Below are 26,774 nucleotides of genomic sequence, written 5' to 3'. Positions count from 1 at the left end.
AGCTCTTGGTCTTTTCTGGGGGGGTGAGGGGGGTTTAGCCCCTTTGAACATCTAATGTAAGCTATTGATAATCTCCTTAGAGAAGTGCTTATATCAATTTGTGCACAAAATTTTATCTAAAATTCAGAAGGTTTCCAGAACCCTTGAATACGTCATGGACCCCACTTCTCCACCATTAAGAACAGCCACATTAAACAAGAGTACAAAACAACAGTGTGTGTGTATATGTATGTGAGTGTGTGCTGTGTGTGTATTTTTCAAGTTCTCCATTTTCTCCGTGATTAAAACAAGAGGGAGTCAGAAGGGGTTCTAATATTCTTGGTAATTTCCAGTCTTAGCTTAGGTGAAGATCATAGTTTCTTGAGGAAAAAGCAAGGAAGGCATTTCATAACCTTTCATCGTGTGCAGTATTTCTTGGTGAAGACACTTCTAGGATGAAAGATTCAGTGCAAGATGCCCGGGAGAACATAGAAGCTGTAGTAATGCACCAGAAAGTTGGAATTGACAAGCAGGTGCAGAAGTAGAGTTTTCATGAGCTGCTCATCAAGTCCTTGGAGGTCTCAGTAGGTACTGATAACTTTATAAAAGTAAACATGATCACATTTTGGAAAACATGGAGATTTCTTTCCAGCCTGAAACCTGGGTGTCAGTTGAAATTCCCCACCTTCCTCATCCTGTGCATCCAGCCAGTCAGCAGGTGGTGCCCATTTTACCTCCCAGATACGTACAGAGTCTGGCCCCTGTCCCCACCCGCAGCTCTCGCTCTGCGTTTGGTTGAGGGCCTCATCACCATTGTTCAGGCTGTCGCGACATTCCCAAATACAATATCACTTTGCAAGTAAGCACAGACCAGGGTTTGTATTCCAATTCCAGGTTTTTACTGACTAGCTGGGCCAATGGGGCAATGTGGAACCTCTCTGAGCCTCTGTTTCCTTGTAGGTGACGTGGGGATTGTAACAGTCCCAGTGCAGGGGTGCTAAGGCTTAAACGAGCTGAGTTAGGTGCTGTACGTGGTACATGGCAAATTCTTAATTATTAGTAGATATTAAAAGCCTCCTTTCCCATCTTTTCTACCTCTAATTTTACTACATTTCTAATTAATTCTCCACATTGCCACTAACAAGATCTTAATAAAATGCAATAATGTTTTTTTTTTCTTCCCAGTGACTAAAAGCTTTTGCTACTACTTCATTGGCTAAGGATAAACTAAAAGGTCCTTAACAAACCATGCAAAGCTTTTCATGACCTGGGTCCTGCCTATTTGCCTAGTGTCTTCATCACTTGATCGTGTGTGTGTATTGATCTTTTTAAAAAACTTAGAATGCCATTAAAAATTCTAACAAGACAGAAGAGTCTAAAAATAAAAGGCTTTCTCTCTCTGTCAGTTCCCCGCTCTAGGTGAACCACTCAAAATAATGTGATGTTTGTCCCTCCAGATCTGTATAATGTAGTTATGTAGATATGTGAATAGTGTCCATATAAATGGTTGCGTGTTCCTCGTCTGCTACTTGCTTTATATTTATCAGTACCTCATGGCCATCATGCTGCCTCAGCAGGTCCGGGTCTGTGGCTTGCTTTTATCTGATAGCTGTACTGAATTCTGTTGAACTGTGTCTAATTTCTCTCCATCTAAAATTATTTTTATATGTGCTGTTGTGGTGAGAATATAATTGCATTTTCCTCCCCAAATGGATAGTCACGGGTCCTGATGCCATGTGTCCTTACTCTCCTGATTGATCCTATAGTAAATTCCCGCACATAGGGTCTGGCATTCAACATGGCACTGTTTTCAAACTTCTGGCATCTGGGGATCATCTGTTGGTCATGTAGCACATACTCAGACCTCCAGTTTCTAATATCTAAAAAAGCTCATCCCAAGTTTTCACTATAAAAGAAAAGCTTAAAAATTATGATGTCTTTAGTGTTGCCTATAACCTTTTAGAATGACCTCCCATAGTGACTAACTGCCCGTTAAAAACAGACACACACTGTGATCTCAGGCACATTGCATAACCACTGGTGGCCCAGTTTCATCATCTGGAGAATGTACGCTTACTTCATAGGGTTTTTCTTGATGATTTAATGAGTTAATGTTTGTAAAGTGCTTAGAACAGGGTGTGGCCCAGTTCTGTGCTGCACAAGGGCTTGTAGCATAGAAGGCCCCTGTATATGGCTCGATGAAGGGTAGCTCAGCTCTGTAACCATCCTTGTCATTCTTTCCTCTTCACTTCTGTTTAGTGAGAAAGTTGCATCGAACCATTCTTAGGTTTTTGGCTGTGACGCAAGTGTTAGTGGTTCTTCAGATACATGTGGATTGTCCTGGATATTCAGATTGAACATGAACCCAGACTCGTTTTGTTTTATCAAATGCTATGTTGACACAAACTATGCTCAAAACCTGGTAGGTTGAGTCTCTCTGCTTCAGAGAGAGCTGCAAATGCATTTTGTAACTTCCTCTTTGATTGTGTTTGTCTCTGGAAAATGTTTTTCTCACGTTCCCTTCTGCAGCATTTGAATTTTTTTTTTTTTTTACTCTACCAATAACCTAATTGATTTTTCCCCCATTGAGGAAAGAAAATTGTCAAGTGCTGACAAAAAGCTAAATTCCCTGTGGTCAAGCTGTTTATATCACAGTTTGCCTACATAAGACTTCCTGATGGCTCACCTTTCACGTTGAAAATTGTGACATTTCAGCCCTGAAGGTACACATTGAGATGATTTAAGATTTTGAAGATGTTGCTGAGATAAACCATTTAACGAGGATGCTGAACTCATGGCAGTGGTCTTTGGTGTTTTAAGAAATTTCGTTTTTATCGTCTGCGTGTAAAATTCCTAGGAACCTCTTTCCCTCTGACAGCCGTCATGTGGGGACTGAGAACCCGCTGCCCTGTGGCCCTGGCCCGGCCCTTTGCAAGCTCACTAAAAACCTGTGCCTCACTAGCTGCGATTCCATCCCATGCCCAGTTTATCCCATTTCTTTCAATATTGAATTGTGATCAGGGGAGTATTGTTGGCTGCCAGCTCCTGCCTGTGAGTAATGTAGGATGCTTGTCGACATTCAGATGGTGTAGACGCTCTTCTGTGGGGCACGTATTTCACTGGTGCTCTGCTGGTACTGGTGGCCACCGACCTTCTGCAGTCTGTGTAGTGGCTCAGAAGTTGTCATCACAGGATCATCTCTCTGCTCTTGCAATGGGGTTCTCAGTGATGAACAGGTATATCTACCAACTGCCCAAGAGTTGTTCCCACTGTGCACTTTTGACTTTGTCTACCCATGGAGCAAAGACCTGCTGGCACACACCCGTGAACACGATTGTATTTCATAAAGGAATTTTGCCAATAGCCCCTCTACTTTTCTCCAGGCATGGTGTTTTGTTTTTCTTTGTTTTTTTCTAGTGCTCTGACTCATTTTATTTTAAAATAATAGTATATCATTTGTATCTACTTTTGATATGAGGCATGGAACTTCGAATAATCCTTCTTCTCCAACATCAGTGACAAAATTCATCAATTTTATACTAGAAAGCATTATTTTGCAACTGTTTGGAGAACAGAAAATGACAAAACAAAACAACTTCACTTCTGTACCCAGGAGCACATGGTGCTTCCCTGGAAGTGTCCTTGAAGCCTTCTGTGGCCTCAAGCCAGGTTTTGTTTTGCGTTTTGTTGCCACTCTGTCCCCTTAGTGGAACAAACAGTTGGCAAGCTTTCAGAAGACTTATGTCCTTACTTATGCTCTGCCACTAAACTGGTGTGACCTTGAGAAAGTCTCTTAACCTCTCTGGGCTTGTGTTTATTTAGCTGTAAAAGTGGTTTTCAGGTCCACAAACCTTGTGACTTTTTATGACTGAATTTAATGGGCTTATTGTTTGCTTTAAGTGTGTGCTTCCAGGTCCCTTTTCTTCATCATAAAATATAATTTTATATGCACAGCTCTCAATTATGTTCATAAAATACAAGATTTTTAGAAAGGAAAAACATCTTTATCTGCCATGAATAAACCGTCACACAGAAAAGAGATGGAAGACAGGCAGTGATATTTCTCAGTAGATGTTGCCTTTCGGATTGTTAAAACGACTGTCTTGGTTTTTGTTTGAAACCCTCCAAAGACTGCTGTGGCTGCTGGAGCCATACAGGCTCCTTGCAACATTACGTAAACGCTCCCAAATGTTCAACTAAGAAGCCATTTTGAAATGCTGACAAGACAGACGTTGCTCATCCCAACCTCTTGGCTGTGATTCGTGGCCAGTGTCTTGCATTTATCATTCATATGTGATCTAATACTAGTTACTCCCCAGCCCCAATTTTACATCTTTCAGTTTTGTTAAAACATGAAAAGTGTTCTCTCCTTTTCTGCAGCTTCTTAAATTTCCTGTCAGCCTTATTATTATACTCTCCCCCGGTCTCTCCTTCCCCGTTGCTTTTCTTACCCATGTTGTGTTCATGTGTATGTATCTATGTATATGGTTGTGGTGCTTTTGGAAGTTAACTGAGACATTTTGAAGCAGTGAACAGGAGGTAGTCACACAAAACTTGTTAAATACAATCTGCTGGAAAACAGAGCAGAAGTGAGAAGAAGGCTGGGAGAGTTAAACACACACATGACATTTACTTTTGTAGAAATAAAGTATTCCTGAGAAATCATTCATTCTTGCCATTTCATTTTTGGTTTCCGTCAAATTTTTGGGTTTTGAGCTGTGAATGTAAGAAAGTTTCTAACGACATTTTACAAGCCAATTCATAAAGATTTTAAAACAATTTCATGTCCTTATGAAAAAAAAAAACATGTACCCAAGTGTGGAAGAAGGTTGAACAAACTATGTTACGTGTACACAGTGGAGGACAGTGCAGCTTAAAAGAGAATGTGGGCAGTGGCTGTGACCTGACATGAGGTGGTTTCCAGGGGACACTAGGAAGTGAACAACGCCAATGTAAAACAGCCTGTATAATATGCTGTCTTATGTGTAAGAAGGGAGGGAAAAATAAGAAGAAATATAAACATAATTGCTTATTTTTGCAAGAAGAAACCCAGGAAGGATAAACCAGAAAAGAGTGAGGTTGGTTACCTTAAGAGGTAGAATGGGGTGGGTAGGACATGGGAAGGAGAGATACTTCTCTGAGTACCGTTTTGTAGAGCTTTAACTTTTGGAAGTACGTTAATATTCTGCATATTAAAATTGAAATAAATCATTAAGAAGTGAAAGAAAACAGAAACAAATGAACTCAGCCATATTTCAGGTGAATCCCATGATTGGACTGAAGGGAGAAAAAAGAATGAATCCAAGTAGTTTATGAGCACAGTGTTTATATACCCCATTCTTGGATGGCAGAGCAGGAAGGGAAAATTGCAAACAAATCCTGAACTCTTTTTGTAGGTTTGTTTATTATAGTAGTGGGGGTAACAGAGTTCTGAAACCGCAGTACATACACTACAGGATTTAGTACCTGAGTAAGTGTGTTGACCTTGTTAGAGGAGAATTACAAATATAGATCAAAAAAGACAATGAGTCCTCTGAGGATGGACTGAATTAGATGGATCTGTTTGAACTTAAGATTTATCAGATATATGTGTATACATATATGTGTATACATATGTGTAAATGTTTATGTATGTATATGTGTTTTGTATGTAACTATAGTGAAGGAATTGCAGAATGTTGTAATTGTGTGATCAAAATTAACATCACCAATGGACCAGATGTGATGTCCTTAGAAGAACACATCATCACCCATATGGCAGGCTGGCAAAACAATGCATAACCTGAATCTAATCATGGGAAACATCAGACAAATCCAAAATGAGGAACTTTCTATTTTAAAAAATATAGGAGGGAAAACACTGTGTTCTTTTAAAATGTCAGTATTATAAAAGATAAAGAAAGGCAATGGAAAATGATCCAGATTAAGGGAGACTAAACAGACATGTCAGTTAAATTTAATATCTGCCCTTAAACTGAATCCTATTCTGGAGGGAAAATATTATGAAGTGCATTGTTGGATAAATTGGAAAAATTGTAATATGAGTGGAAGATTAGTTAAAAGTAATGTCAAATTTATAGACGTTGATAAATGAGCTGTTGTTAAGTAAGAGAACGTTCCTATTTTTAGGGAAAATAGACTGCCCTTAGGGAAAAAATTTAGTATTTAGGGGTAAAGAGCCCTCAAATGATTAAAAAATCATATATACACGTATATGTATATGTATACATCTGCATCTGTATACACACAGACACTTGAGAGAGGGGGCAAACAGAAATGATAAAGCAAATGAGGTGGAATGTTAACAATAAATAAATCTAGGCAAAGGCTATACATGTTCTCTGTACTATTTTGTTCTTGGAACTTTCCTTTAAGTTTGACATTATTTCCAAATGAAAAGATTTTTCTCAAAAGAATAAATTACCCCTAAAATGGGCATTCGTAGATTAAGCAATCGTTAGTAGTGATTAAAAAGCAGCTCTAGATCTAATAGTACTAGATTTTAATCATCATCTTCCATTAGTATACTTACAAGTTTATTCTCAATTAAGAATAAATAAACGAGTAATGTTGAATCTTCTCAAAACTGTCTGCTCAAAGCTATTAATCATTCAACAAGGCTATGGGAAGCAAGACCAATATTGAAGAAAATAATAAATGGGAATGAATGAGAAAGTTTTTTATGAAATAAATTCCTTTTACAATAGCAATAAGCATAAAAGGTCTATAGGAATAAATACTACAAAGTCTTATGTGAAAATTTTAAAAACATCTTGGACAATGAAAATGATTAGATTAAATAGAAAGGGAACAAGTTCCTGAGTTAGAAAACTCAGCATGATAAAGATTGCTCTCCAGATAAAAAGACTCATTATAAGCAATTAAGACAATGTGATGTAGGCAAATATGCCAACAAATAGGATTAAAAGGCCAGAATTATACCCAAAGACATGTAGAACCATGATATAATAGAGGAAACTTTGCAGATCAATGAAAGTATGAACGACTCAAAAAATTTTTTTTGAATAATTTCTTTTCCATATGAAAAAATAGAGCCCTACCTCACTCCATAGAAAAAATCAATTCCAATTGTATTGTAGATTTAAATATGAAGAACAAAAGTTATAAAATAACACTAGGAGGAGAAATAGCTTCAAGATGGCGGAAGAGTAAGACGTGGGGATCACCTTCCTCCCCACAAATACATCAGAAATACATCTACATGTGGAACAACTCCTACAGAACACCTACTGAACGCTGGCAGAAGACCTCAGACCTCCCAAAAGGCAAGAAACACCCCACGTACCTGGGTAGGGCAAAAGAAAAAACAGAGACAAAAGGATAGGGACGGGACCTGCACCAGTGGGAGGGAGCTGTGAAGCAGGAAAGGTTTCCACATCCTAGGAAGCCCCTTCACAGCGGAGACTGCGGGTGGCGGAGGGGGGGGAGCTTCGGAGCCACGGAGGAGAGTGCAGCAACAGGGGTGAGGAGGGCAAAGTGGGGAGATTCCTGCACAGAGGATCGGTGCCGACCAGCACTCACCAGCCTGAGAGGCTTGTCTGCTCACCTGCCGGGATGGGTGGGGGCTGGGAGCTGAGGCTCCAGCTTCACTGGATCCCAGGGAGAGGACTGGGGTTGGCGGTGTGAACACAGCCTGAAGAGGGCTACTGCGCCACAGCTAGCCGGGAGGGAGTCCGGGAAAAAGTCTGGAGCTGCCGAAGAGACAAGAGACTTTTTCTTCCCTCTTTGTTTCCTGGTGTGCGAGGAGAGGGGATTAAGAGCGCTGCTTAAAGGAGCTCCAGAGACAGGTGCAATCCGCGGCTATCAGCGCGGACCCCAGAGACGGGCCTGAGACGCTAAGGCTGCTGCTGCAGCCACCAAGAAACCTGTATGCAAGCACAGGTCACTATCCACACCTCCTCTCCTGGGAGGCCACCACTGCCGAGGTCCCGTGATCCAGGGACAACTTCCCTGGGAGAACGCACAGCATACCTCAGGCTGGTGCAACGTCATGCTGGCCCCTGCCGCCGCAGGCTCGCCCCGCACTCAGTACCCCTCCCTCCCCCCGGCCTGACTGAGGCAGAGTCCCCGAATCAGCTGCTCCTTTAACCCCGTCCTGTCTGAACGAAGAACAGACGTCCTCGGGCAACCTATACACAGAGGCGGATCCAAATCCAAAGCTGAACCCTGGGAGATGTGCGAACAAACAAGAGAAAGGGAAATTTCTCCCAGCAGCCTCAGGAGCAGTGGATTAAAGCTCCACAATCAACTTGATGTACCCTGCATCGGTGGAATACCTGAATAGACAACTAATCATCCCAAATTGAGGAGGTGGACTTTGGGAGCAATGATATATATATTCTTTTCTCTTTTTCTCTTTTTATGAGTGTGTATGTGTATGCTTTTGTGTGTGATTTTGTCTGTATAGCTTTGCTTTTACCATTTGTCCTAGGATTCTGTCTGTCCGTTTTTTTTAATTAAAAAATTATTTTTTCTTAATAATTATTTTTTTATTTTAATAACTTTATTTTATTTTATTTTATATTCTTCTTTCTTTCTTTCTTTTTTTTCTCCCTTTTATTCTGAGCTGTGTGGAGGACAGGCTCTTGGTGCTCCAGCCAGGCGTCAGGGCTATGCCACTGAGGTGGGAGAGCCAAGTTCAGGAAACTGGTCCACAAGAGACCTCCCAGCTCCGTGTAATATCAAACGGCGAAAATCTCCCAGAGATCTCCATCTCAACGCCAAGACCCAGCTCCACTCAACGACCAGAAAGCTACAGTGCAGGACATCCTATGCCGAACAACTAGCAAGACAGGAACACAACCCCATCCATTAGCAGAGAGACTGCCTGAAATCATAATAAGGCCACAGACACCCCAAAACACACCACCAGACGTGGACCTGCCCACCAGAAAGACAAGATCCAACCTCATCCACCAGAACACAGGCACTAGTCCCCTCCACCAGGAAGCCTACACAACACACTAAACCAGCCTAAGCCACTGGGACAGACACCAAAAACAACGGAAACTACGAACCTGCAGCCTGTGAAAAGGAGACCCAAAACACAGTAAGTTAAGCAAAATGAGAAGACAGAGAAACACACAGCAGATGAAGGAGCAAGGCAAAAACCTACCAGACCTAACAAATAAAGAGGAAATAGATAGTCTACCTGAAAAATAATTCAGAGTAATGATAGTACAGATGATCCAAAATCTGGGAAACAGAATAGAGAAAATGCAAGAAACATTTAACAAGGACCTAGAAGAACTAAAGAGCAAAGAAACAGTGATGAACAATACAATGAATGAAATTAAAAATTCTCTAGAAGGGATCAATAGCAGAATAACTGAGGCAGAAGAATGGATAAGTGACCTGGAAGATAAAATAGTGGAAATAACTACTGCAGAGCAGAATAAAGAAAAAAGAATGAAAAGATTTGAGGACAGTCTCAGAGAACTCTGCGACAACATTGAACACACCAATGTTCCAATTATAGGGGTCCCAGAAGAAGAAGAGAAAAAGAAAGGGACTGAGAAAATATTTGAAGAGATTATAGTTGAAAACTTCCCTAATATGGGAAAGGAAATAGTTAATCAAGCCCAGGAAGCACAGAGAGTCCCATACAGGATAAATCCAAGGAGAAATACACCAGGACACATATTAATCAAACTATCAAAAATTAAATACAAAGAAAACATATTAAAAGCAGCAAGGGAAAAACAACAAATAACACACAGGAAATCTCCATAAGGTTAACAGCTGATTTTTCAGCAGAAAATCTGCAAGCCAGAAGGGAGTGGCAGGACATATTGAAAGTGATGAAGGAGAAAAACCTACAACCAAGATTACTGTTCCCAGCAAGGATCTCATTCACATTTGACAGAGAAATTAAAAGCTTTACAGACAAGCAAAATCTAAGAGAATTCAGCACCACCAGACCAGCTTTACAACAAATTGTAAAGGAACTTCTCTAGGCAGGAAACACAAGAGAAGGAAAAGACCTACAATAATAAACCCAAAACAATTAAGAAAATGGTAATAGGAGCATACATGTTGATAATTACCTTAAATATAAATGGTTTAAATGCTCCAACCAAAACACATAGACTGGCTGAATGGATACAAAAACAAGACCTGTATATATGCCATCTACAAGAGACCCACTTCAGACATAAGGACACATACAGACTGAAAGTGAGGGGATGGGAAAAGATATTCCATGCAAATGGAAATCAAAAGAAAGCTGGAGTATCAATTCTCATATCAGACAAAATAGACTTTAAAATAAAGACTATTACAAGAGACAAAGAAGGACACTACATAATGATCAAGCGATCAATCCAAGAAGAAGACACAACAATTGTAAATATTTATGCACCCAACATAGGAGCACCTCAATACATAAGGCAAATACTAACAGGCATAAAAGGGGAAATCGACAGTAACACAATCAGTGTAGGGGACGTTAACACCCCACTTTCACCAATAGACAGATCATCAAAAATGAAAATAAATAAGGAAACACAAGCTTTAAATAATACATTAAACAAGATGGACTTAATTGATATTTATAGGACATTCCATCTAAAAACAACAGAATACACATTCTTCTCAAGTGCTCACGGAACATTCTCCAGGATCATATCTTGAGTCACAAATCAAGCCTTGGTAAATTTAAGAAAATTGAAATCGTATCAAGTATCTTTTCTGACCACAACACTATGAGACTAGATATCAATTACAGGAAAAAAATCTGTAGGAAATACAAACACATGGAGGCTAAACAGCACACTACTTAATAACCAAGAGATCACTGAAGAAATCAGAGGAAATCAAAAAATACCTAGAAACAAATGATAATGAAAACACAACGACCCAAAACCTATGGGATGAAGCAAAAGTAGTTCTAAGAGGGAAGTTTATAGCAATACAATCCTACCTTAAGAAACAAGAAACATCTCAAATAAACAACCTAACCTTACACCTAAAGCAATTAGAGAAAGAAAAGCAAAAAACCCCCAAAATTAGCAGAAGGAAAGAAATCATAAAGATCAGATTAGAAATAAATAAGAAAGGAATGAAGGAAACGATACCAAAGATCAATAAAACTAAAAGCTGGTTCTTTGAGAAGATAAACAAAATTGATAAACTATTAGCCAGACTTATCAAGAAAAAAAGGGAGAAGACTCAAATCAATAGAATTAGAAATGAAAAAGGAGAAGTAACAACTGACACTGCAGAAATACAAAAGATCATGAGAGATTACTACAAGCAACTATATGCCAATAAAATGGACAACCCAGAAGAAATGGACAAATTCTTAGAAAAGCACAACCTTCCAAGATTGAACCAGGAAGAAATGGAAAATATGAACAGACCAATCACAAGCACTGAAATTGAGACTGTGATTAAAAATCTTCCAACAAACAAAAGCCCAGGACCAGATGGCTTTCACAGGAGAAAGAATTCTATCAAACATTTAGAGAAGAGCTAAAACCTGTCCTTCTCAAACTCTTCCACAATATAACAGAGGGAGGAACACTCCCAAACTCATTCTACGAGGCCAGCATCACCCTCATACCAAAACCAGACAAAGATGTCACAAAGAAAGAACACTACAGGCCAATATCACTGATGAACAAAGATGCAAAAATTCTCAACAAAGTACTAGCAAACAGAATCCAACAGCACATTAAAAGGATCATACACTATGATCAAGTGGGGTTTATCCCAGGAATGCAAGGATTCTTCAATATATGCAAGTCAATCAACATGATAAACCATATTAACAAATTTAAGGAGAAAAACCATATGATCATCTCGATAGATGCAGAAAAACCTTTTGACAAAATTCAACACCGATTTATGATAAAAACCCTCCAGAAAGTAGGCATAGAGTGAACTTCCCTCAACATAATAAAGGCCATATATGACAAACCCACAGCCAACATCGTTCTCAGTGGTAAAAAACTGAAAGCATTTCCTGTAAGATCAGGAACAAGACAAGGATGTCCACTCTTATCACTATTATTCAACATAGTTTTGGAAGTTTTAGCAACAGCAATCAGAAGAAAAACAAATAAAAGGAATCCAAATCGGAAAAGAAGAAGTAAAGCTGTCACTGTTTGCAGGTGACATAATACTATACATAGAGAATCCTAAGATGCTACCAGAAAACTACTAGTGCTAATCAATGAATTTGGTAAAGTAGCAGGATACAAAATTAATGCACAGAAATCTCTTGTATCCCTATACACTAATGATGAAAAATCTGAAGGTGAAATTAAGAAAACACTCCTATTTACCATTGCAACAAAAAGAATAAAATATCTAGGAATAAACCTACCTAAGGAGACAAAAAAACTATGCAGAAAATTATAAGACACTGGTGAAAGAAATTAAAGATGATACAAACAGATATACCATGTTCTTAGATTGGAAGAATCAACATTGTGAAAATGACTCTACTACTCAAAGCAACCTACAGATTCAATGCAATCCCTATCAAACTACCACTGGCATTTTTCACAAAACTAGAACAAAAAATTTCACAATTTGTATGGAAACACAAAAGACCCCGAATAGCCAAAGCAATCTTGAGAAAGAAAAACGGAGCTGGAGGAATCAGGCTCCCTGACTTCAGAGTATACTACAAAGCTACAGTAATCAAGACAGTATGGTACTGGCACAAAAACAGAAATATAGATCAATGGAACAGGATAGAAAGCCCAGAGGTAAACCCACATACATATGGTCACCTTATCTTTGATAAAGGAGGCAAGAATATGCAGTAGAGAAAAGACAGCCTCTTCAATAAGTGGTGCTGGGAAAACTGGACAGCTACATGTAAAAGAATGAAATTAGAACACTCCCTAACACCATACAGAAAAATAAACTCAAAATGGATTAAAGACCTAAATGTAAGTCCAGGCTCCATCAAACTCTTAGAGGAAAACATAGGCAGAACACTCTATGACATAAATCACAGCAAGATCCTTTTTGACCCACCTCCTAGAGAAATGGTAGTAAAAACAAAAATAAACAAAAAACTTAAAAGGTTTTGCACAGCAAAGGAAACCAGAAACAAGATGAAAAGACAATGCTCAGAATGGGAGAAAATATTTGCAAATGAAGCAACTGACAAAGGATTAATCTCCAAAACATAGAAGCAACTCATGCAGCTCAATATCAAAAAAACCAACAACCCAATCCCAAAATGGGCAGAAGACCTAAATAGACATTTCTCCAAAGAAGATATACAGAGTGCCAACAAACACATGAAAGAATGCTCAATATCCGTAATCATTAGAGAAATGCAAATCAAAACTACAATGAGATATCATCTCACACCAGTCAGAATGGCCATCATCAAAAAATCTACAAAGAAATGCTGGAGAGGGTGTGGAGAAAAGGGAACCCTCTTGTACTGTTGGTGAGAATGTAAATTGATACAGCCACTATGGAGAACAGTATGGAGGTTTGTTAAAAAACTAAAAATAGAACTACCATACGACCTAGCAATCCCACTACTGAGCATATACCCTGAGAAAACCATAATTCAAAAAGAGTCATGTACCAAAATGTTCATTGCAGCTCTATTTACGATGGCCAGGACATGGAAGTAACCTAAGTGTCCATCAAGAGATGAATGAATAAAGAAGATGTGGCACATGTATACAGTGGAATATTACTCAGCCATATAAAGGAACGAAACTGAGTTATTTGCAGTGAGGTGGATGGACCTAGAGACTGTCATACAGAGTGAAGTAAGTCAGAAAGAGAAAAACAAATACCATATGCTAACACATATATATGGAATCTAAAGAAGAAAAAAAAAATGGTCAGAAGAACCTAGGGGCAAGACGGGAATAAAGATGCAGACCTACTAGAGAATGGACTTGAGGATACTGGGAGGCGGAAGGGTAAGCTGGGACAAAATGAGAAAGTGACATGGACATATATACACTACCAAACGTAAAATGGATGGAGTGGGAAGCAGCCTCATAGCACAGGGAGATTAGCTCAGTACTTTGTGACCACCTAGAGGGGTGGGATAGGGAGCGTGGGAGGGAGGGAGATGCAAGAGGAAAGAGATATGGGGACACATGTATATGTATAACTGATTCACTTTGTCATAAAGCAGAAACTAACAGACCATTGTAAAGCAATTATACTCCAATAAAGATGTTAAAAATAAAATAACAGTAGGAGAATATTTATGTAACTTCAGTGTTGCAAGGGATTTCATAGGCTAGATGTGCCAGCTGTACAGGAAATAGCTGATATATTTTATTACGTTAAAATAAAATTCTCCACGGTCATCAGAAACAATGTGAAAAGCCAAGTAAGTCACAGATTGGGAATAAGTAACCATTATAATCAACAAAGTATTGTGTCCAGAGTACAGGAAGAGCTCCTTCAGATCATTAAGGAAAAATGGGCAAAAGGAGTAGGTGGGGGGTTCACAGGACATAAAGTTTGGCAGATGAACTATTTCAAAGAACGTACAACCGATCAAGCCGTCTTTGAGGGCAAAATCTCCAAGAGCAGGCTTCTTTCTTTGATTATATTATTGAGCTTCCAAACGTGTATGATTGTGTGCGTAGAGACACCAAGTGTTTTAATATCAAACTGTGAAGATATTTCAGTGATTAATATTATACCATGAAATTTCGTAGGACCAGTCCTTTCCGGAGCGTGAAAATGGTTTTCAGGTTGGAATGAGATTAGAAGGCATTGACCCCCGTCATCCATCTGTGTTTTGTGTGCTTTCTGTAGCTGAGGTAAGAAATAGTGTTACTGTCTTGGACTAATTGCAGTGACAGGAGAGAATTTTCTAGAGAATGATGAATTTCAGTACTTTGTGTTATAAACAAATCCAAGTACATTATGGATTTATTTTATTCAGCGATGAGTGAAGTATGTTCTTTAATGAAATTTTTTCGTTGTCTGAAGATTAATTTTCTAAGTTTCTCATTACTAGTGGTAACTCTTGATTTAATTGGTAAATAGTTTTCACCTGAGGTTGATAAAAATCAGTGAATCCCACAATGTTGCTTTTGTCTGTTAAAAGAGACAATTATTCAAGTTTTATCTGAACTAATGAGAAATGTATATGAAAAAATCCATGCTTATGAATTATATATTTATATAAATACATGAATTTTATGAAAATTATATAGGGTGAGGAGCCATTGATAAAGTAAATGGCTTATATAATATTTACTAAACATTTTATGTTATTAAATTGATAAAAGACCTCTGTATTTCAAATAACATCAAACATAGAAAACACTATTCACTTAATTTACTGAATGATTATAGTTATTGAACTTGTATAGCATGTCTAGGAGATGTGTTTCACAGACTGTTTTTCTTTGTTGAGTATGCTGGGTCCATATGTTAGGTTAAGTAAGGTCATACCCATTTTGGTTTTTGCTGTGTACTTCAGGTTACACTGTTTTGGGGTATGAATCTAAGCCAGACAGCAGGAGATGGGGTTTCTGAAAGGAATATTTGCTAGGTATTGAATGAACAAATAAACAAACTTGTCGATTAATGGTTATGTAAATTGACCTCAGATTCCTAGACTGAGTAAAAGGATAGTTTTTTTGCAGAAAAATTTTTGATACTTGAAAGATAGTGTCTAGTTTGTCAGCATTTGTCTTATCCAGATTCATCTATGAATTTGTTCTTTAAGACATTTGGATGTAAGGATTGGTTCATATATATTGATGGTGTTGACAGAATAAATGAATATTTTGTTAATTTTATGTACACTTCAAATGCAGGACTCTTAATGAACGATTGTAAACATTCCATTTTGCAGGTGTGTGGTTACCGTCTCAGACTTCATTTTGACGGTTATTTAAGCTGCTATGATTTTTGGACTAATGCTGGTTCCCCTGACATTCATCCAGTAGGGTGGTGTGAAAAGACCAAACATGAATTACACATCCCTAAGGGTAAGTCAGGAGGAAAAGACAGTCAGCTTTTTAAGGAAATACTAACAAGAGAGCCTGGTGTGAATTGATTTTCAAAATGAAAGTTTGATCCACAAAAAGCAGTAAGACTACAAGGATATCACTGTTAGAAATAAATAAATGTCTTTAAAGAAAAACATCCAAGACCGTTTAGGTCAAATACTCTGAGGTGCATAGGGCAGAAGTAAAATCTCATGAGAGCATTTTATCTCACATAAAGTCTATTAAACTTTATAAGGAATGAAGAAACTAATGTTTAAATTACAGTTGAAATAAAATATTTCACTTAATCAGTGATGCTGTACAGTGAGGAAACTTGATTCACTGTATATCATTTGTTTCAAGCAGAAATCATGGAACGCAGGGAACTATGAAAGTGAAAAATTCACTGTTTTCTTTCGATGGGAATTAAAAATCTCATCTTTGTCTTTTGTTATGTGGGAGAGGAACTGGGTCTGTCAGACATGACTGAAACCTTTCTTACCTGCTGTCTGCTAGTGAGGTGAGGATTCATAGGTTGAGATGCCAGTGGGCCTGTTTCCTTGACCAGCAAATTTGTACATAAGGTCTCCTGCTTGGGTGTTAGACTCCTGGCTGACCGTGGCAACTTCTGGAGTCACTGTATAGTCATTTTACTCTTAGGGAGCAGCTCAGGGTATCCTCTGGGATCCACCCCTGAGGCTGGCAGCAGGATCCCCTGAGATTGCTGGGTTTCAGGGAGGTTGGAACAGGCCCCAGGCTCATTCACCCCGTGGGTGGTAGGTGTTTGTGGAGCCTTTCTTGTGTGCAGGCCCTGGAGACAGAGCAGTGAATAAAGGAAACCGTCTCCGTCTTCACGGGGCTTTCATTCCAGAGGGGAGAAGGAGGATAAACAGAGAGAAAGGTGTGTGTCTAGCGGCGACAGGCGTGGAGCGCTGAGTGGGGTCCCAGGGCTGCCCTTGCAATAAGTAAGGTGAAGACAGGCCTGGGGTGTGACATCTGACAGATGCCTGGACGGATGCACGACAGAGACAGCCAGCTGGCTCCCTGGGGAGGAGCACGTGTCAGAGCCCAGCAGCGGGTGTGGCAGACCAGTAATCACAGGAGCGCTGGAGCGAGCGGAGAGGCAAGGGCCAGGAGGGAGGAGATAAGTGAGAGGTGTCGCCGCGGCCTTGAAGGCCAGTGCAAGGAGTTTGACGTCTATTCTGTGACACTCAATCTGAGTATTTCCTGAGCCTGGTTATTTGGGCCAGCCCCACACGAGCTGCTTTAGGGCACATGGACGGGAGGGTCAGGCATTTTATTGGGAAGCCTGTAAAGACAAGGGCAGAAAGCTGGAACTGCCACGTGGCCTGGGGGACGGTTCTGTCGCCCCTGCAGTGTCTGGCTCCCCCGGGGCTGCTTACCATCAGGCCCACGCTGGCTGGCCTCGGGGACGTGACTGCTTCAGGAGGCCTGAGGGACGCAGGAGATGAGACTCCTGTCAGGCCACCAGGGTACTGATTCCATATTTGAATGAGTTTTAAACTTTGTAGGGAATGACATGCATGGTGGGAAATCAAACTCAACAGTTTGGAATTCCATACATTAAAACAACACTGAAACAGTTTAGAGATTTTAATATAAATCTTTTGTGTCTGCTAAAGGACGTTGAATTTATGGCAGAAAACTGAATAAGAATAGTATTGATACACTTATTATGCACATGGTTACATCTTGTGGGTATTTTGAATAATCCGTACTTTTTTTTTAGGTTATAGAAAAGATAAATTTGTTTGGATGGATTACTTGAAGGCCTGCAAATTGCAAAATGCTCCCAAGAAATTATTCAAAAACAGAAATTCTGTAAGTATTTTCTTCCATAGTATAAATCAGATTTTTACTTCAACTTAAATTTCTTAAAATTCACTATGTATTCTGTTCTATTTTAATCTTTTAAGAATCCTTAGCTTCCTATGACTTTTCTCACTAGATTTGTCAGTTTCCTATGGGCATATTTGTTTTTCTTTTAAACATACAATTAAATAATTAGATGGAGAGAGTAGAAACACTTACATGTAAAGCTGGCTAAAATTTAAAATGCCTTTTAGAAGGTGTTTCTTTTTGCTTCTAGTGAGTTAGTCGTTTAAATTTAGTTTGATGTTTTGAGACCTGCTGATATGCCAGGTGGACTTTGACTGTACCTGGTCCAGTTGTATTTATGTGTAATGAAAAAGAGGGTGACGGTTCATATAGATTCGAAGGGTGTGTGAGGATTTGGGTGGAGCACACTCACCCTCTGTGTCCCAGCCGCCTAACAGGTGTTCAAGAGAGAAGGAGAAAAAGTCGCAGCCTCGTGTCCTCTGGGCCCCAGGTGAGGCCACACACCGCGGAGGGGCAGGAAGCCTGGAGCCAGGGAGGCCCCACCACCTGCTGGCTGTGTCCCCTGAGGACAGTCCCCACCCCCCGCCCCCTTCCCCAGGCTTCAGTGTCCTGCTCTTGAATCAGTGTTCTACAACTGTTCAACATGTTTCATAGACTCGTATCAAGGAAGAGAGTTAGAGAAATGTGAAAATGCTTTAAGAAAAGTAATGTGCTAAAGGAAACCAAAAATGAGGGTCCAGTATAGATAGTAAAGAAGTAGGGAAAAAACCCTCTTCTAGTCCCTGGATATTGTGTGTATATTTTCTAAATCCCAGGCCTGGCTAATCATAGCTACAGGAAAAGTGGGGCTTTATCATTGTCATGTTATTATAAATCATAGCCCTTAGTATTTTTAATACTAAAAAATATGTGCAGGTACTAAAAAAAGCATTCGGTTTTTTTTTCAACTATGATTTATTTATGGATAAGCGCATGTATTCCTTAAATGTTGAGAAAGCCACTAATTTCAACACTTGATCAAAGTATAAGTGGTAATTTTAGTGCTAAAGAGCATATCTTTAAAACTTTTCCAAATAGTGGTATTTGGAAATATACCACCCATCTAAAGCCTACGAGGACCAGAGAAAATTATTTGATATTACTGTATTCAGTAAACAGTGTATTTTAAAATTAATACAAGATTATTCTATGAACTGAAGAGGGAAAGTGATGATGAAAGGGGAAATAAAACCTACCTGCACAACAAAAGAGAAAAGCACAGAGTGAAAGCTCATTTCCTGGGATTGCTTTTTTATGAATGTACACTTGGTAACAGTCTGTTGGAATATTTTTACTGGCTGGCTTCATTCTGCAGTTTAAGTGTTGATACCCTGTAGACTTTTCTGATGCTAAACATGACAGAAGTTTTGACAGTGGCTCAGTCCTGTTTGGTGTCCTGTTTCTCTTTGTGCCTCTTCCCCATGTTAGAATGGGCCAGTGCCTAAGGAATTTCAGGTTGGAATGAAGCTGGAGGCTGTCGACAGGAAGAACCCTTCCTTGGTATGTGTGGCAACCGTAGCAGATATTGTTGGAGATCGCTTGCTAGTGCATTTTGACGATTGGGATGATAGTTACGATTACTGGTGAGACACCAATCTGCGTTGTATTTTTGTGTGTTCGTGTTTGCCGTTAAGAATTTATGTTCATTCCATGACTGTCACTGTTCTTGCTGTTCTTATAGTAATGAACATGAGGAACCTAGTGGCTGGCTTGTCACTACCTTCTTTTCCTCGTGAACTGTTGAATTAAAGAACCGAGAAAGTTTTTTTTTCATCTCTGAGAGGTTGCCTAATGAGGCCTCATCTGAAATAATGTGACCAGTTCAGGGCAGTCCACTATATTGTGTCTAGTTTGTAAGGGAAGCATTTCTGTAAAGAGGAAGTTAAGAACTTGCAGTATTATTTTTTCCTGAAAAATGTTGGACTCAGACTGTCATATTTTTAAAAGGGAAGATTCAGGGAGAATGGAGTGAATTATTTGAAAGCCTGTGAACAGAGAAGATGTATGCTCACGATGCCATTAAACTAACATTGCATGAGTTAAAAGGATTTTCTGGGTGAAAACCTGAAATATGGAAGAGGGCACTGCAAAAATAATTTTTGTGGCATTTCTTAAGAACATATCCTGAATGATTGACAAGTCCCCACCTGAGGCTGTGATTCTTCATGTGCACAGTGGGAGGAGGGGGGCTGTTTTCTTCTTTGAACTAAGAAGAAGAGCATGGATTAATTGCTGTATGTGTCTTAGGTAGTATAGTCTGGGTTCCTGAAAAGGAGAGGGAGGAAGTTGTTGGCATGTGGAGTCTGGGTCCGTCTTATTAAAATTTGGACTGGCCTATTAACATTTTCCCTTGCTGCTAGCAAGAAGTGGTAGAAGGGGTTTATTAAAACGTTCACTCTCTGGAGAGATCACTGGCAGTTCAGGTCCTAGTCAAACCCTTTTTAAAGAAATACTTTTAAATTTCAAGAAGTTTATATAAAAGAGAAGTTTGGCCACTCAGCTTACAAAATATAGAACTAAAATTACTTCTGTTTCTCTTAGGCTATAAAATATTTTAGCTATGCCGTAGTATTTTCCATGTCATCTCTTAATATCTAGAATGAACATTACTCTTGGATTCTTTCTCTGGTGTTAATATGGGATCTAAAATAGAATCCTGTTTTTGCAGGTGTGACGTCAATAGTCCTTATGTTCAGCCAGTTGGTTGGTGTCAGGAGCATGGAAGAACTCTGATAGCACCCCAAGGTGAGTGGACTGGCTGGGTTCTCTTTGAAGTCATCTCTGTGTGAGTGGCAATGCCCATTCTTATTTTTGTTTATGGAAACCACATTTCAATACAAAGTGTATGATAAAAATATCGTGCAAGATTCTGTGGACCATCAAGGGACCCAGATGTCTGAAATCTGCACATCCTTCCCCATAATGCAAATGGACTGTGTTTATAAAGACATATTAGGCAGCCATTTTAAAAAAGTGCTATTTTTTTATCCAACGAAATGAGTGTAATCACTGTGAACTGACTTTTAAAACTAGCTATTTCCACCTATGTAATTTAACTTATTACCAATGTTAATTCATTAATTGACCATTAGGTTATTAAATATACTTAACTTTGGAGTTAAGTGTAAGAAATGTAGAAACCTAAGAAGTGAGAATTAATAATGAGGGCCTAGACTTGCCAGACCCCTTCACCAAGCCAACTTAGTGGCTCAGCTAAACACTGACATAGGGACTTTCTTGTTATTTATCTGTTTTCTCATTACAGAAATGGAATATCTCTCCATTTATTTAGTTCTTTGATTTATTTCAGTGACATTTTGTGGTTTTTCTCATATAGATCTTACATATATTTTGCTAGATTTTATAACTATTCTGTTATTTTGAGTGCTAATGTATATGGTATTGTGTTTTTAATTTCAAATTTCACTTGTTCATTGCTGGTATATAGGAAAGCAGTTAAATTTTATATGTTAACCTTGTATCCTGCAACCTTGTTATAATCACTTATTGGTTCTTGGAGTTTTTTTGTTGATGCTTTTAGATATTCTACACCTCTGTGAACAAAGTTATATTTCTTTCTTCCCAGTCAATATATCGTTTATTTCCTTTTCTTGTCTTATTGCATTAGCTAATATGTACCATGCTGTTTTTTGTTTTTGTTTTTGTTTTTTGCGGTACGCGGGCCTCTCACTGTCGCGGCCCCTCCCTCTGCGGAGCACAGGCTCCGGACGTGCAGGCCCAGCGGCCATGGCTCACAGGCCCAGCCGCTCCGCGACACGTGGGATCCTCCCGGACCGGGGCACGAACCCGTGTCCCCTGCATCGGCAGGCGGACCCTCAACCACTGCGCCACCAGAGAAGCCCCCTACCATACTGTTTTGACCACTGTAGCTTTTTAGTCCGTTTTGAAATCTGGAAATGTGAACCCTCCAACTTTGTTCTTCTTTTTCAAGATTGCTTTGGCTGTTTGCGGCCCCTTGCAGTTCTTTATGAATTTGAGGATTGGCTTTTCCATTTCTGGAGAAATGACTATTGGGATTTTGGTAAGGGTTATGTTCAATGTAGACTGCTTTAGGGAGTGTTGCCATCTTAACAGTATTAGGTTTTCTAATCCATGAACATGGGATGTCTTTTCACTTACTTAGACCTTCTTTCATTTCTGTCAGCAGTATTTTTTAGTTTTGGGTGTACAGGTCTTTTACCTCCTTGGTTAAATTTATTGGTATTTTATTCTTTTGGATGCTGTTGTAAATGGAATTGTTTTATTTATTTATTTTTGGAATTTTTCTTATTTCTGGCATAAAGAAACACAAATGATTTCACAGTCTGCAATTTTGCTGAATTTGTTTATTAGCTCTAGTAGGTTTTTTTGTGTGGATGCTATGGGATTTTTTCATATAGAATTGTGTAGTCTATCAAAATAGTAAAGTTCCAAAAAATTCATATTTCTAATTTGAATGCCTTTAATTTTGTGTCTTGCCTGATTATGCTAGCTAGGACTTCCAGTACAGTATTGAATGTAGTGGTAAAAGTAGGCATTCTTGTCTTTTTCCTAATCTTAGGGTGAAAAGATTTCAGTCTCTCACTATCAAGTATGATATTAGCTGTGGGTTTTTCATAAATGCCCCATATCATGTTAAGGAAGCTCCCTTTTACTCCTAGTTTTCTGAGCGTTTTTATCATAAAAGGGTGTTGAATTCTGTCCAGTGCTTTTTCTGCATCTATTGAGAAGATTGTGTGGGACTTTCTTCCCCTTTGTTTCATGGTGTATAATCCTTCTAATGCGCTGTTGAGTTCAGTTTGCTACAGTTCTGTTAAGAACTTTTGTATCTGTATTCATAAGGGGTATTTGTCTGTTGTTTTCTTGTCATGTCTTTGGTCTGTTCTTTTTAATGCTGTAAGTGGAATTGTTTTCTTAATTTTATCTTTGGATTGTTCATTGCTACTTGGTAGAAATACAATTGATTTTTGTGCAATGACCTTATACTCTGAATTCATTTATTTGCTCTAATGTATGTGTGTGTGTGTGTGTGTGTGTGTGTGTGTGTGTGTGTGTTACTTAGGATTTTCTATATGCAAAATTATGTCATCTATAAGTAAAGATACTTTCACGTCTTCCTTTCCGATCTGAATACATTTTCTTTCTTTCCTGAATCCTCTGTCTAGACCTCCCAGCGCATGCTGAACAATAGTGGCAGGATCAGATATGCTTTTCTTGTTCCTGATCCTAGGGCAACACTTCGTCTTTGCACATTAAACATGATGTTTGCTGTGAGCTTTTCGTGGATGCCCTTTATCAGATTGAGGAAGGTCTCTTCTATTCCTAGTTGTTTTATCATGAAAGGGTCGTCCTTTATTCTATTAATATGGTTTTATTATATTTATTGCTTTCTATATGTTGAAACAATCTTGTCTTCTTGGGATAAATCTCGTGTGTGTGTGTGTATGAATATATTTTTTCTTACATGTTGCTGCACTACTTGGTTAGCTAATATTTTATTGAGGAATTTTGTGTCTGTACTCATAAAGTCATCTACTCTTTTTTTTTAATACATTGCTTTAAAAAAATATTTATTTATTTATTTGGTTGCACCAGGTGTTAGTTGTGGCAGGAAGCTCCTTAGTTGCGGTTCCAGGGCTCCTTAGTTGTGGCATGCGAACTCTTAGTTGCAGCGTACATGTGGGATCTAGTTCCCTGACCAAGGGTCAAACCCAGGCCGCCTGCATTGGGAGCATGGAGTCTTATCCACTGTGCCACCAGGGAAGTCCCAAAGTCATCTACTCTTTTAAAATGTTTTTATTCCTATTAGAGTATCTAAAGCTGCTCTGAGTGCTAAGGAAAAACAGGATGAACAATAAGTCAAGAAGTTTGGTTATTTAAAACCTTAATCCATCATATGATTACTCGTCTTCAGTGGGGACTCAACCATGTTAGAAAGGGGTTCCCTCTTATGGTGCTGCAGGGTGTTGGCCCTGCACAGTGGCCTTCACTGAATGCCAGGAAGCTTCCCATTTGGTTTGGGAAGTAAATGTAAAATGAAAATTCAAGCAGATTAGCCACTTAATCAAGGTATGATCAAGAGAGTGGAGTGTAATGAAAATATATGCAAAGGAGCTATGAGTAACAATTGGGTGAAGGCAATTAAAGCTGAGCAATAAACAAAATTGCTTAAAGCTCGTGATGAGCCGTGATCATGCTGACCTCTAGGTTTGTGGGAAAGCACGAGCGCACCAGAGCTGTTAGTCCCTGGTTAGATGCACAAGAGAGGAAAGGCTTGAGGCCATGGGGTAGAAGGAGCCCTGAGGCAGGATAATAGAATGCTGTGCACTCAGTTCACAAATGGGAATTAAACATGAGATTTTAAAAGAAAAACCTACCAACCCACATAATCTTTAGATATTCTCTCCCCTACGAGAAGGCTGGAGCTAGAACTGCTTGAAATACACATATATGTTATGTATTGTATTTTATATATATTATCTGTCATATAGATTTTATATCTGTATATTCAGAGTTTATAGGAAAAGATAAGAAATTAACATTGTTTGGATGATTTGTTTCTGTTAGTAATTTGGCTCCACAATTTGTTAGCTGTAGTTATTTTACTTAAAGTGAATTTGTGTTTTACACATCATTTATGCCTATAGACTTTTACATTAAATTTTATTTTATGGTTGTAATTACATATCAGAAAAAATGTATTTGCTATATTCGTCATAGCTTGTGTGTGTGTGCGTGTGTGTGTGTGTGTGTGTGTGTAATTGTACTTCTGAGAGCGATTAAGCCTCTTGAAAGTGGAACAGCATGTGCTGATCTGTACAGTTACCCCTGGTGTGCACTCACATTCTCATAGATTCCCGATAAAAGAACTTCTTCAGAGAAAGAGGAAAAAAGATTAGTTTTTGAAACATGTGACCTATAAATTGTAAAGGTGTTACTTTGCTGATGTAAGTTCAATCCAAGGTGCTACATATTCTACTCAGTATCTTTCTACAAGGACTAAAAAATTCCTTCAGAAGATGCAATCTGCTGGGGTCTTAGTCAAAGTCACAAAATGACAAAAAAGTGTTAGGTAGGTGCATAGGAAACCCTGATAATACAGATGTTACATTTGAGGAGGAAAAGTCCCTGTCCAGACAGCTTGCCGGGCTTCATAGTGAGGTTCTGATCTTCATCTGGTGATGGGCAGGCCATGTCCAGTTAACAGTCACCTCCTAACAAATAGGGGTAAATCTGATCCTTTTGTTGACGTAAAATCTCCTAGTAGCATAGTTTTAGGTAGTACATCGTACAGCCAACTCTGTACAATTAAAAATTAGATTGGTCTGTTAAAGAACATTAATAGATTGTTAGCTAAAAGTTACCTTTTTTTCTTTTCTAGTTCTTTTGAATGGTATTGCTATTTTAAAAGTAACTCTGATTGCTTTGTATGTATACGAAGTTTCCAGTACACTTTATTGCTCAGAGTGACTTGTTTACCAGTTAAAACAGTGGTTTTTTTCAACAGTCTTGTATGTGTGAAAGTCTGTTCTGTAGTCAGCGACAGGAGCCTCCACCCCAACGAGCTTCCTGCTCAATCTGGGCAGGTGGACGGGGAGCCCTGCGGACCCTGTTGACTGACAGCGGGACCACGTCCCCCTGAGGGGTGGTGTCCTGCACTGAGATCCTCTCCAAATCTGCTGTCAACTGAACTCAGATTCAGTTCAGCAAACATCATCTCCACAGTGACTTCTGTGTTTACAGAAGGTGGAGAACCAAGTAAGAATAAAACACAATTCTTGCCCTGAAGGAAGGGATCTATTTATATTTTTGTAAAAACTTTATTGAGATCTAATTCACATACTATACAGTTCATCCATTTAAAGTGTAAGATTCAGTGTGTGTTTTTTTTAACATATTTACAGAGTTGTGTAACCATCACCACGATCAATTTTAGAAAGTTTCCATCACCCCAGAAAGAAACCCTGAGCCACTTAGCTGTTATCCCCACCCTCCATTCCCTGCAGCATTTGGACACCATTAATCTACTCTTTGTCTTGCCTCTTCTGAATATTTCATGTAAATAGAATCATATGATATGTGGCCTTTTGTGTCTGGCTTCTTTCACTCAGCATAATGATTTTAGAGTTCATCCATGGTGCAGCATGTATGAATACGTTGTTTTTTTTAGTTTCAAATAATATTCATTGTGTAGATAAACCACAATTTGTTTATTCATTCGTCAGTTGATGGGCATTTGGGTTGTTTTCACTTTTTGACTTTTTCAGATACTGCTGCTGTGAATATTTGTGTATGAGTTTTTGCTTGAACATGTTTTCAGTTCTTTTGGGTATATATACTTAGGAGTGAAATTGCTGGGTCATATAGTAATTCTACGTTTGCCTTACTGAGTAGTTAGTGAGTAATTACTTACTGACTCTTCACCACAGGAGCTGCTCTGTTTTAATACCCATCAGTAGTGTGTGAGGGTTACAGTTCCTCCACGTTCCTCCACACTTGCTGTCTGTGTTTTGTTTATATCATCATAGTGACTGTGAAGTGGAATCTCATCTTGGGTCTCATTTTTCTTGAATGCCCAATATGATGTTGTTAGCGAACCCAGGTCTGGCTGCTCGCCGCTCAAAAGCCAATTCTCAAGAGACAGATGTTGGTAGGAAAGGAAAGCTTGCTTTATTTTGGAGGCCAGCAACCGGGGGAGAGGGTGGACTCCTGTCCGAGAACCAACTCCTGATGGCTGTTGAGGGGCAGGGGCTTTTAAAGGGGGGTTTCGGGGCTGTATAGGCAGAGGGAGGGAGTAGGGCAGCACAGTCAGCTCTGACAGGCATCTTGAAATCAGTCATGTGGTGGTCTGATCAGCATCATCTTGGTTGTTTTAAGTACAGTTAATCTTTAGTTCCAAGGTTTGTTCCCATTTCTTTGAGGCCAGTT

The 26,774-nt window shown here is 39.1% G+C and overlaps 1 protein-coding gene across 1 annotated transcript in view; it reads left to right on the top strand.

The window, feature by feature from the left end:
• The window catches only part of L3MBTL4 (L3MBTL histone methyl-lysine binding protein 4), a 304,117-nt gene that overhangs the window by 50,782 nt on the left and 226,561 nt on the right, over positions 1 to 26,774 (top strand). The window contains exons 5-9 of the mRNA XM_030836653.2: positions 14,661 to 14,765; positions 15,812 to 15,947; positions 17,698 to 17,789; positions 19,275 to 19,429; positions 20,515 to 20,591. Coding sequence (XP_030692513.2) covers positions 14,661 to 14,765; positions 15,812 to 15,947; positions 17,698 to 17,789; positions 19,275 to 19,429; positions 20,515 to 20,591 — 565 coding nt within the window. The remainder of the gene's footprint in view (positions 1 to 14,660; positions 14,766 to 15,811; positions 15,948 to 17,697; positions 17,790 to 19,274; positions 19,430 to 20,514; positions 20,592 to 26,774) is intronic.

The sequence above is a fragment of the Globicephala melas genome, chromosome 13 (genome assembly GCF_963455315.2).
Source record: "Globicephala melas chromosome 13, mGloMel1.2, whole genome shotgun sequence".
NCBI classification, from domain to species: domain Eukaryota; kingdom Metazoa; phylum Chordata; class Mammalia; order Artiodactyla; family Delphinidae; genus Globicephala; species Globicephala melas.
This window is presented reverse-complemented; position numbering and strand designations above follow the sequence as displayed.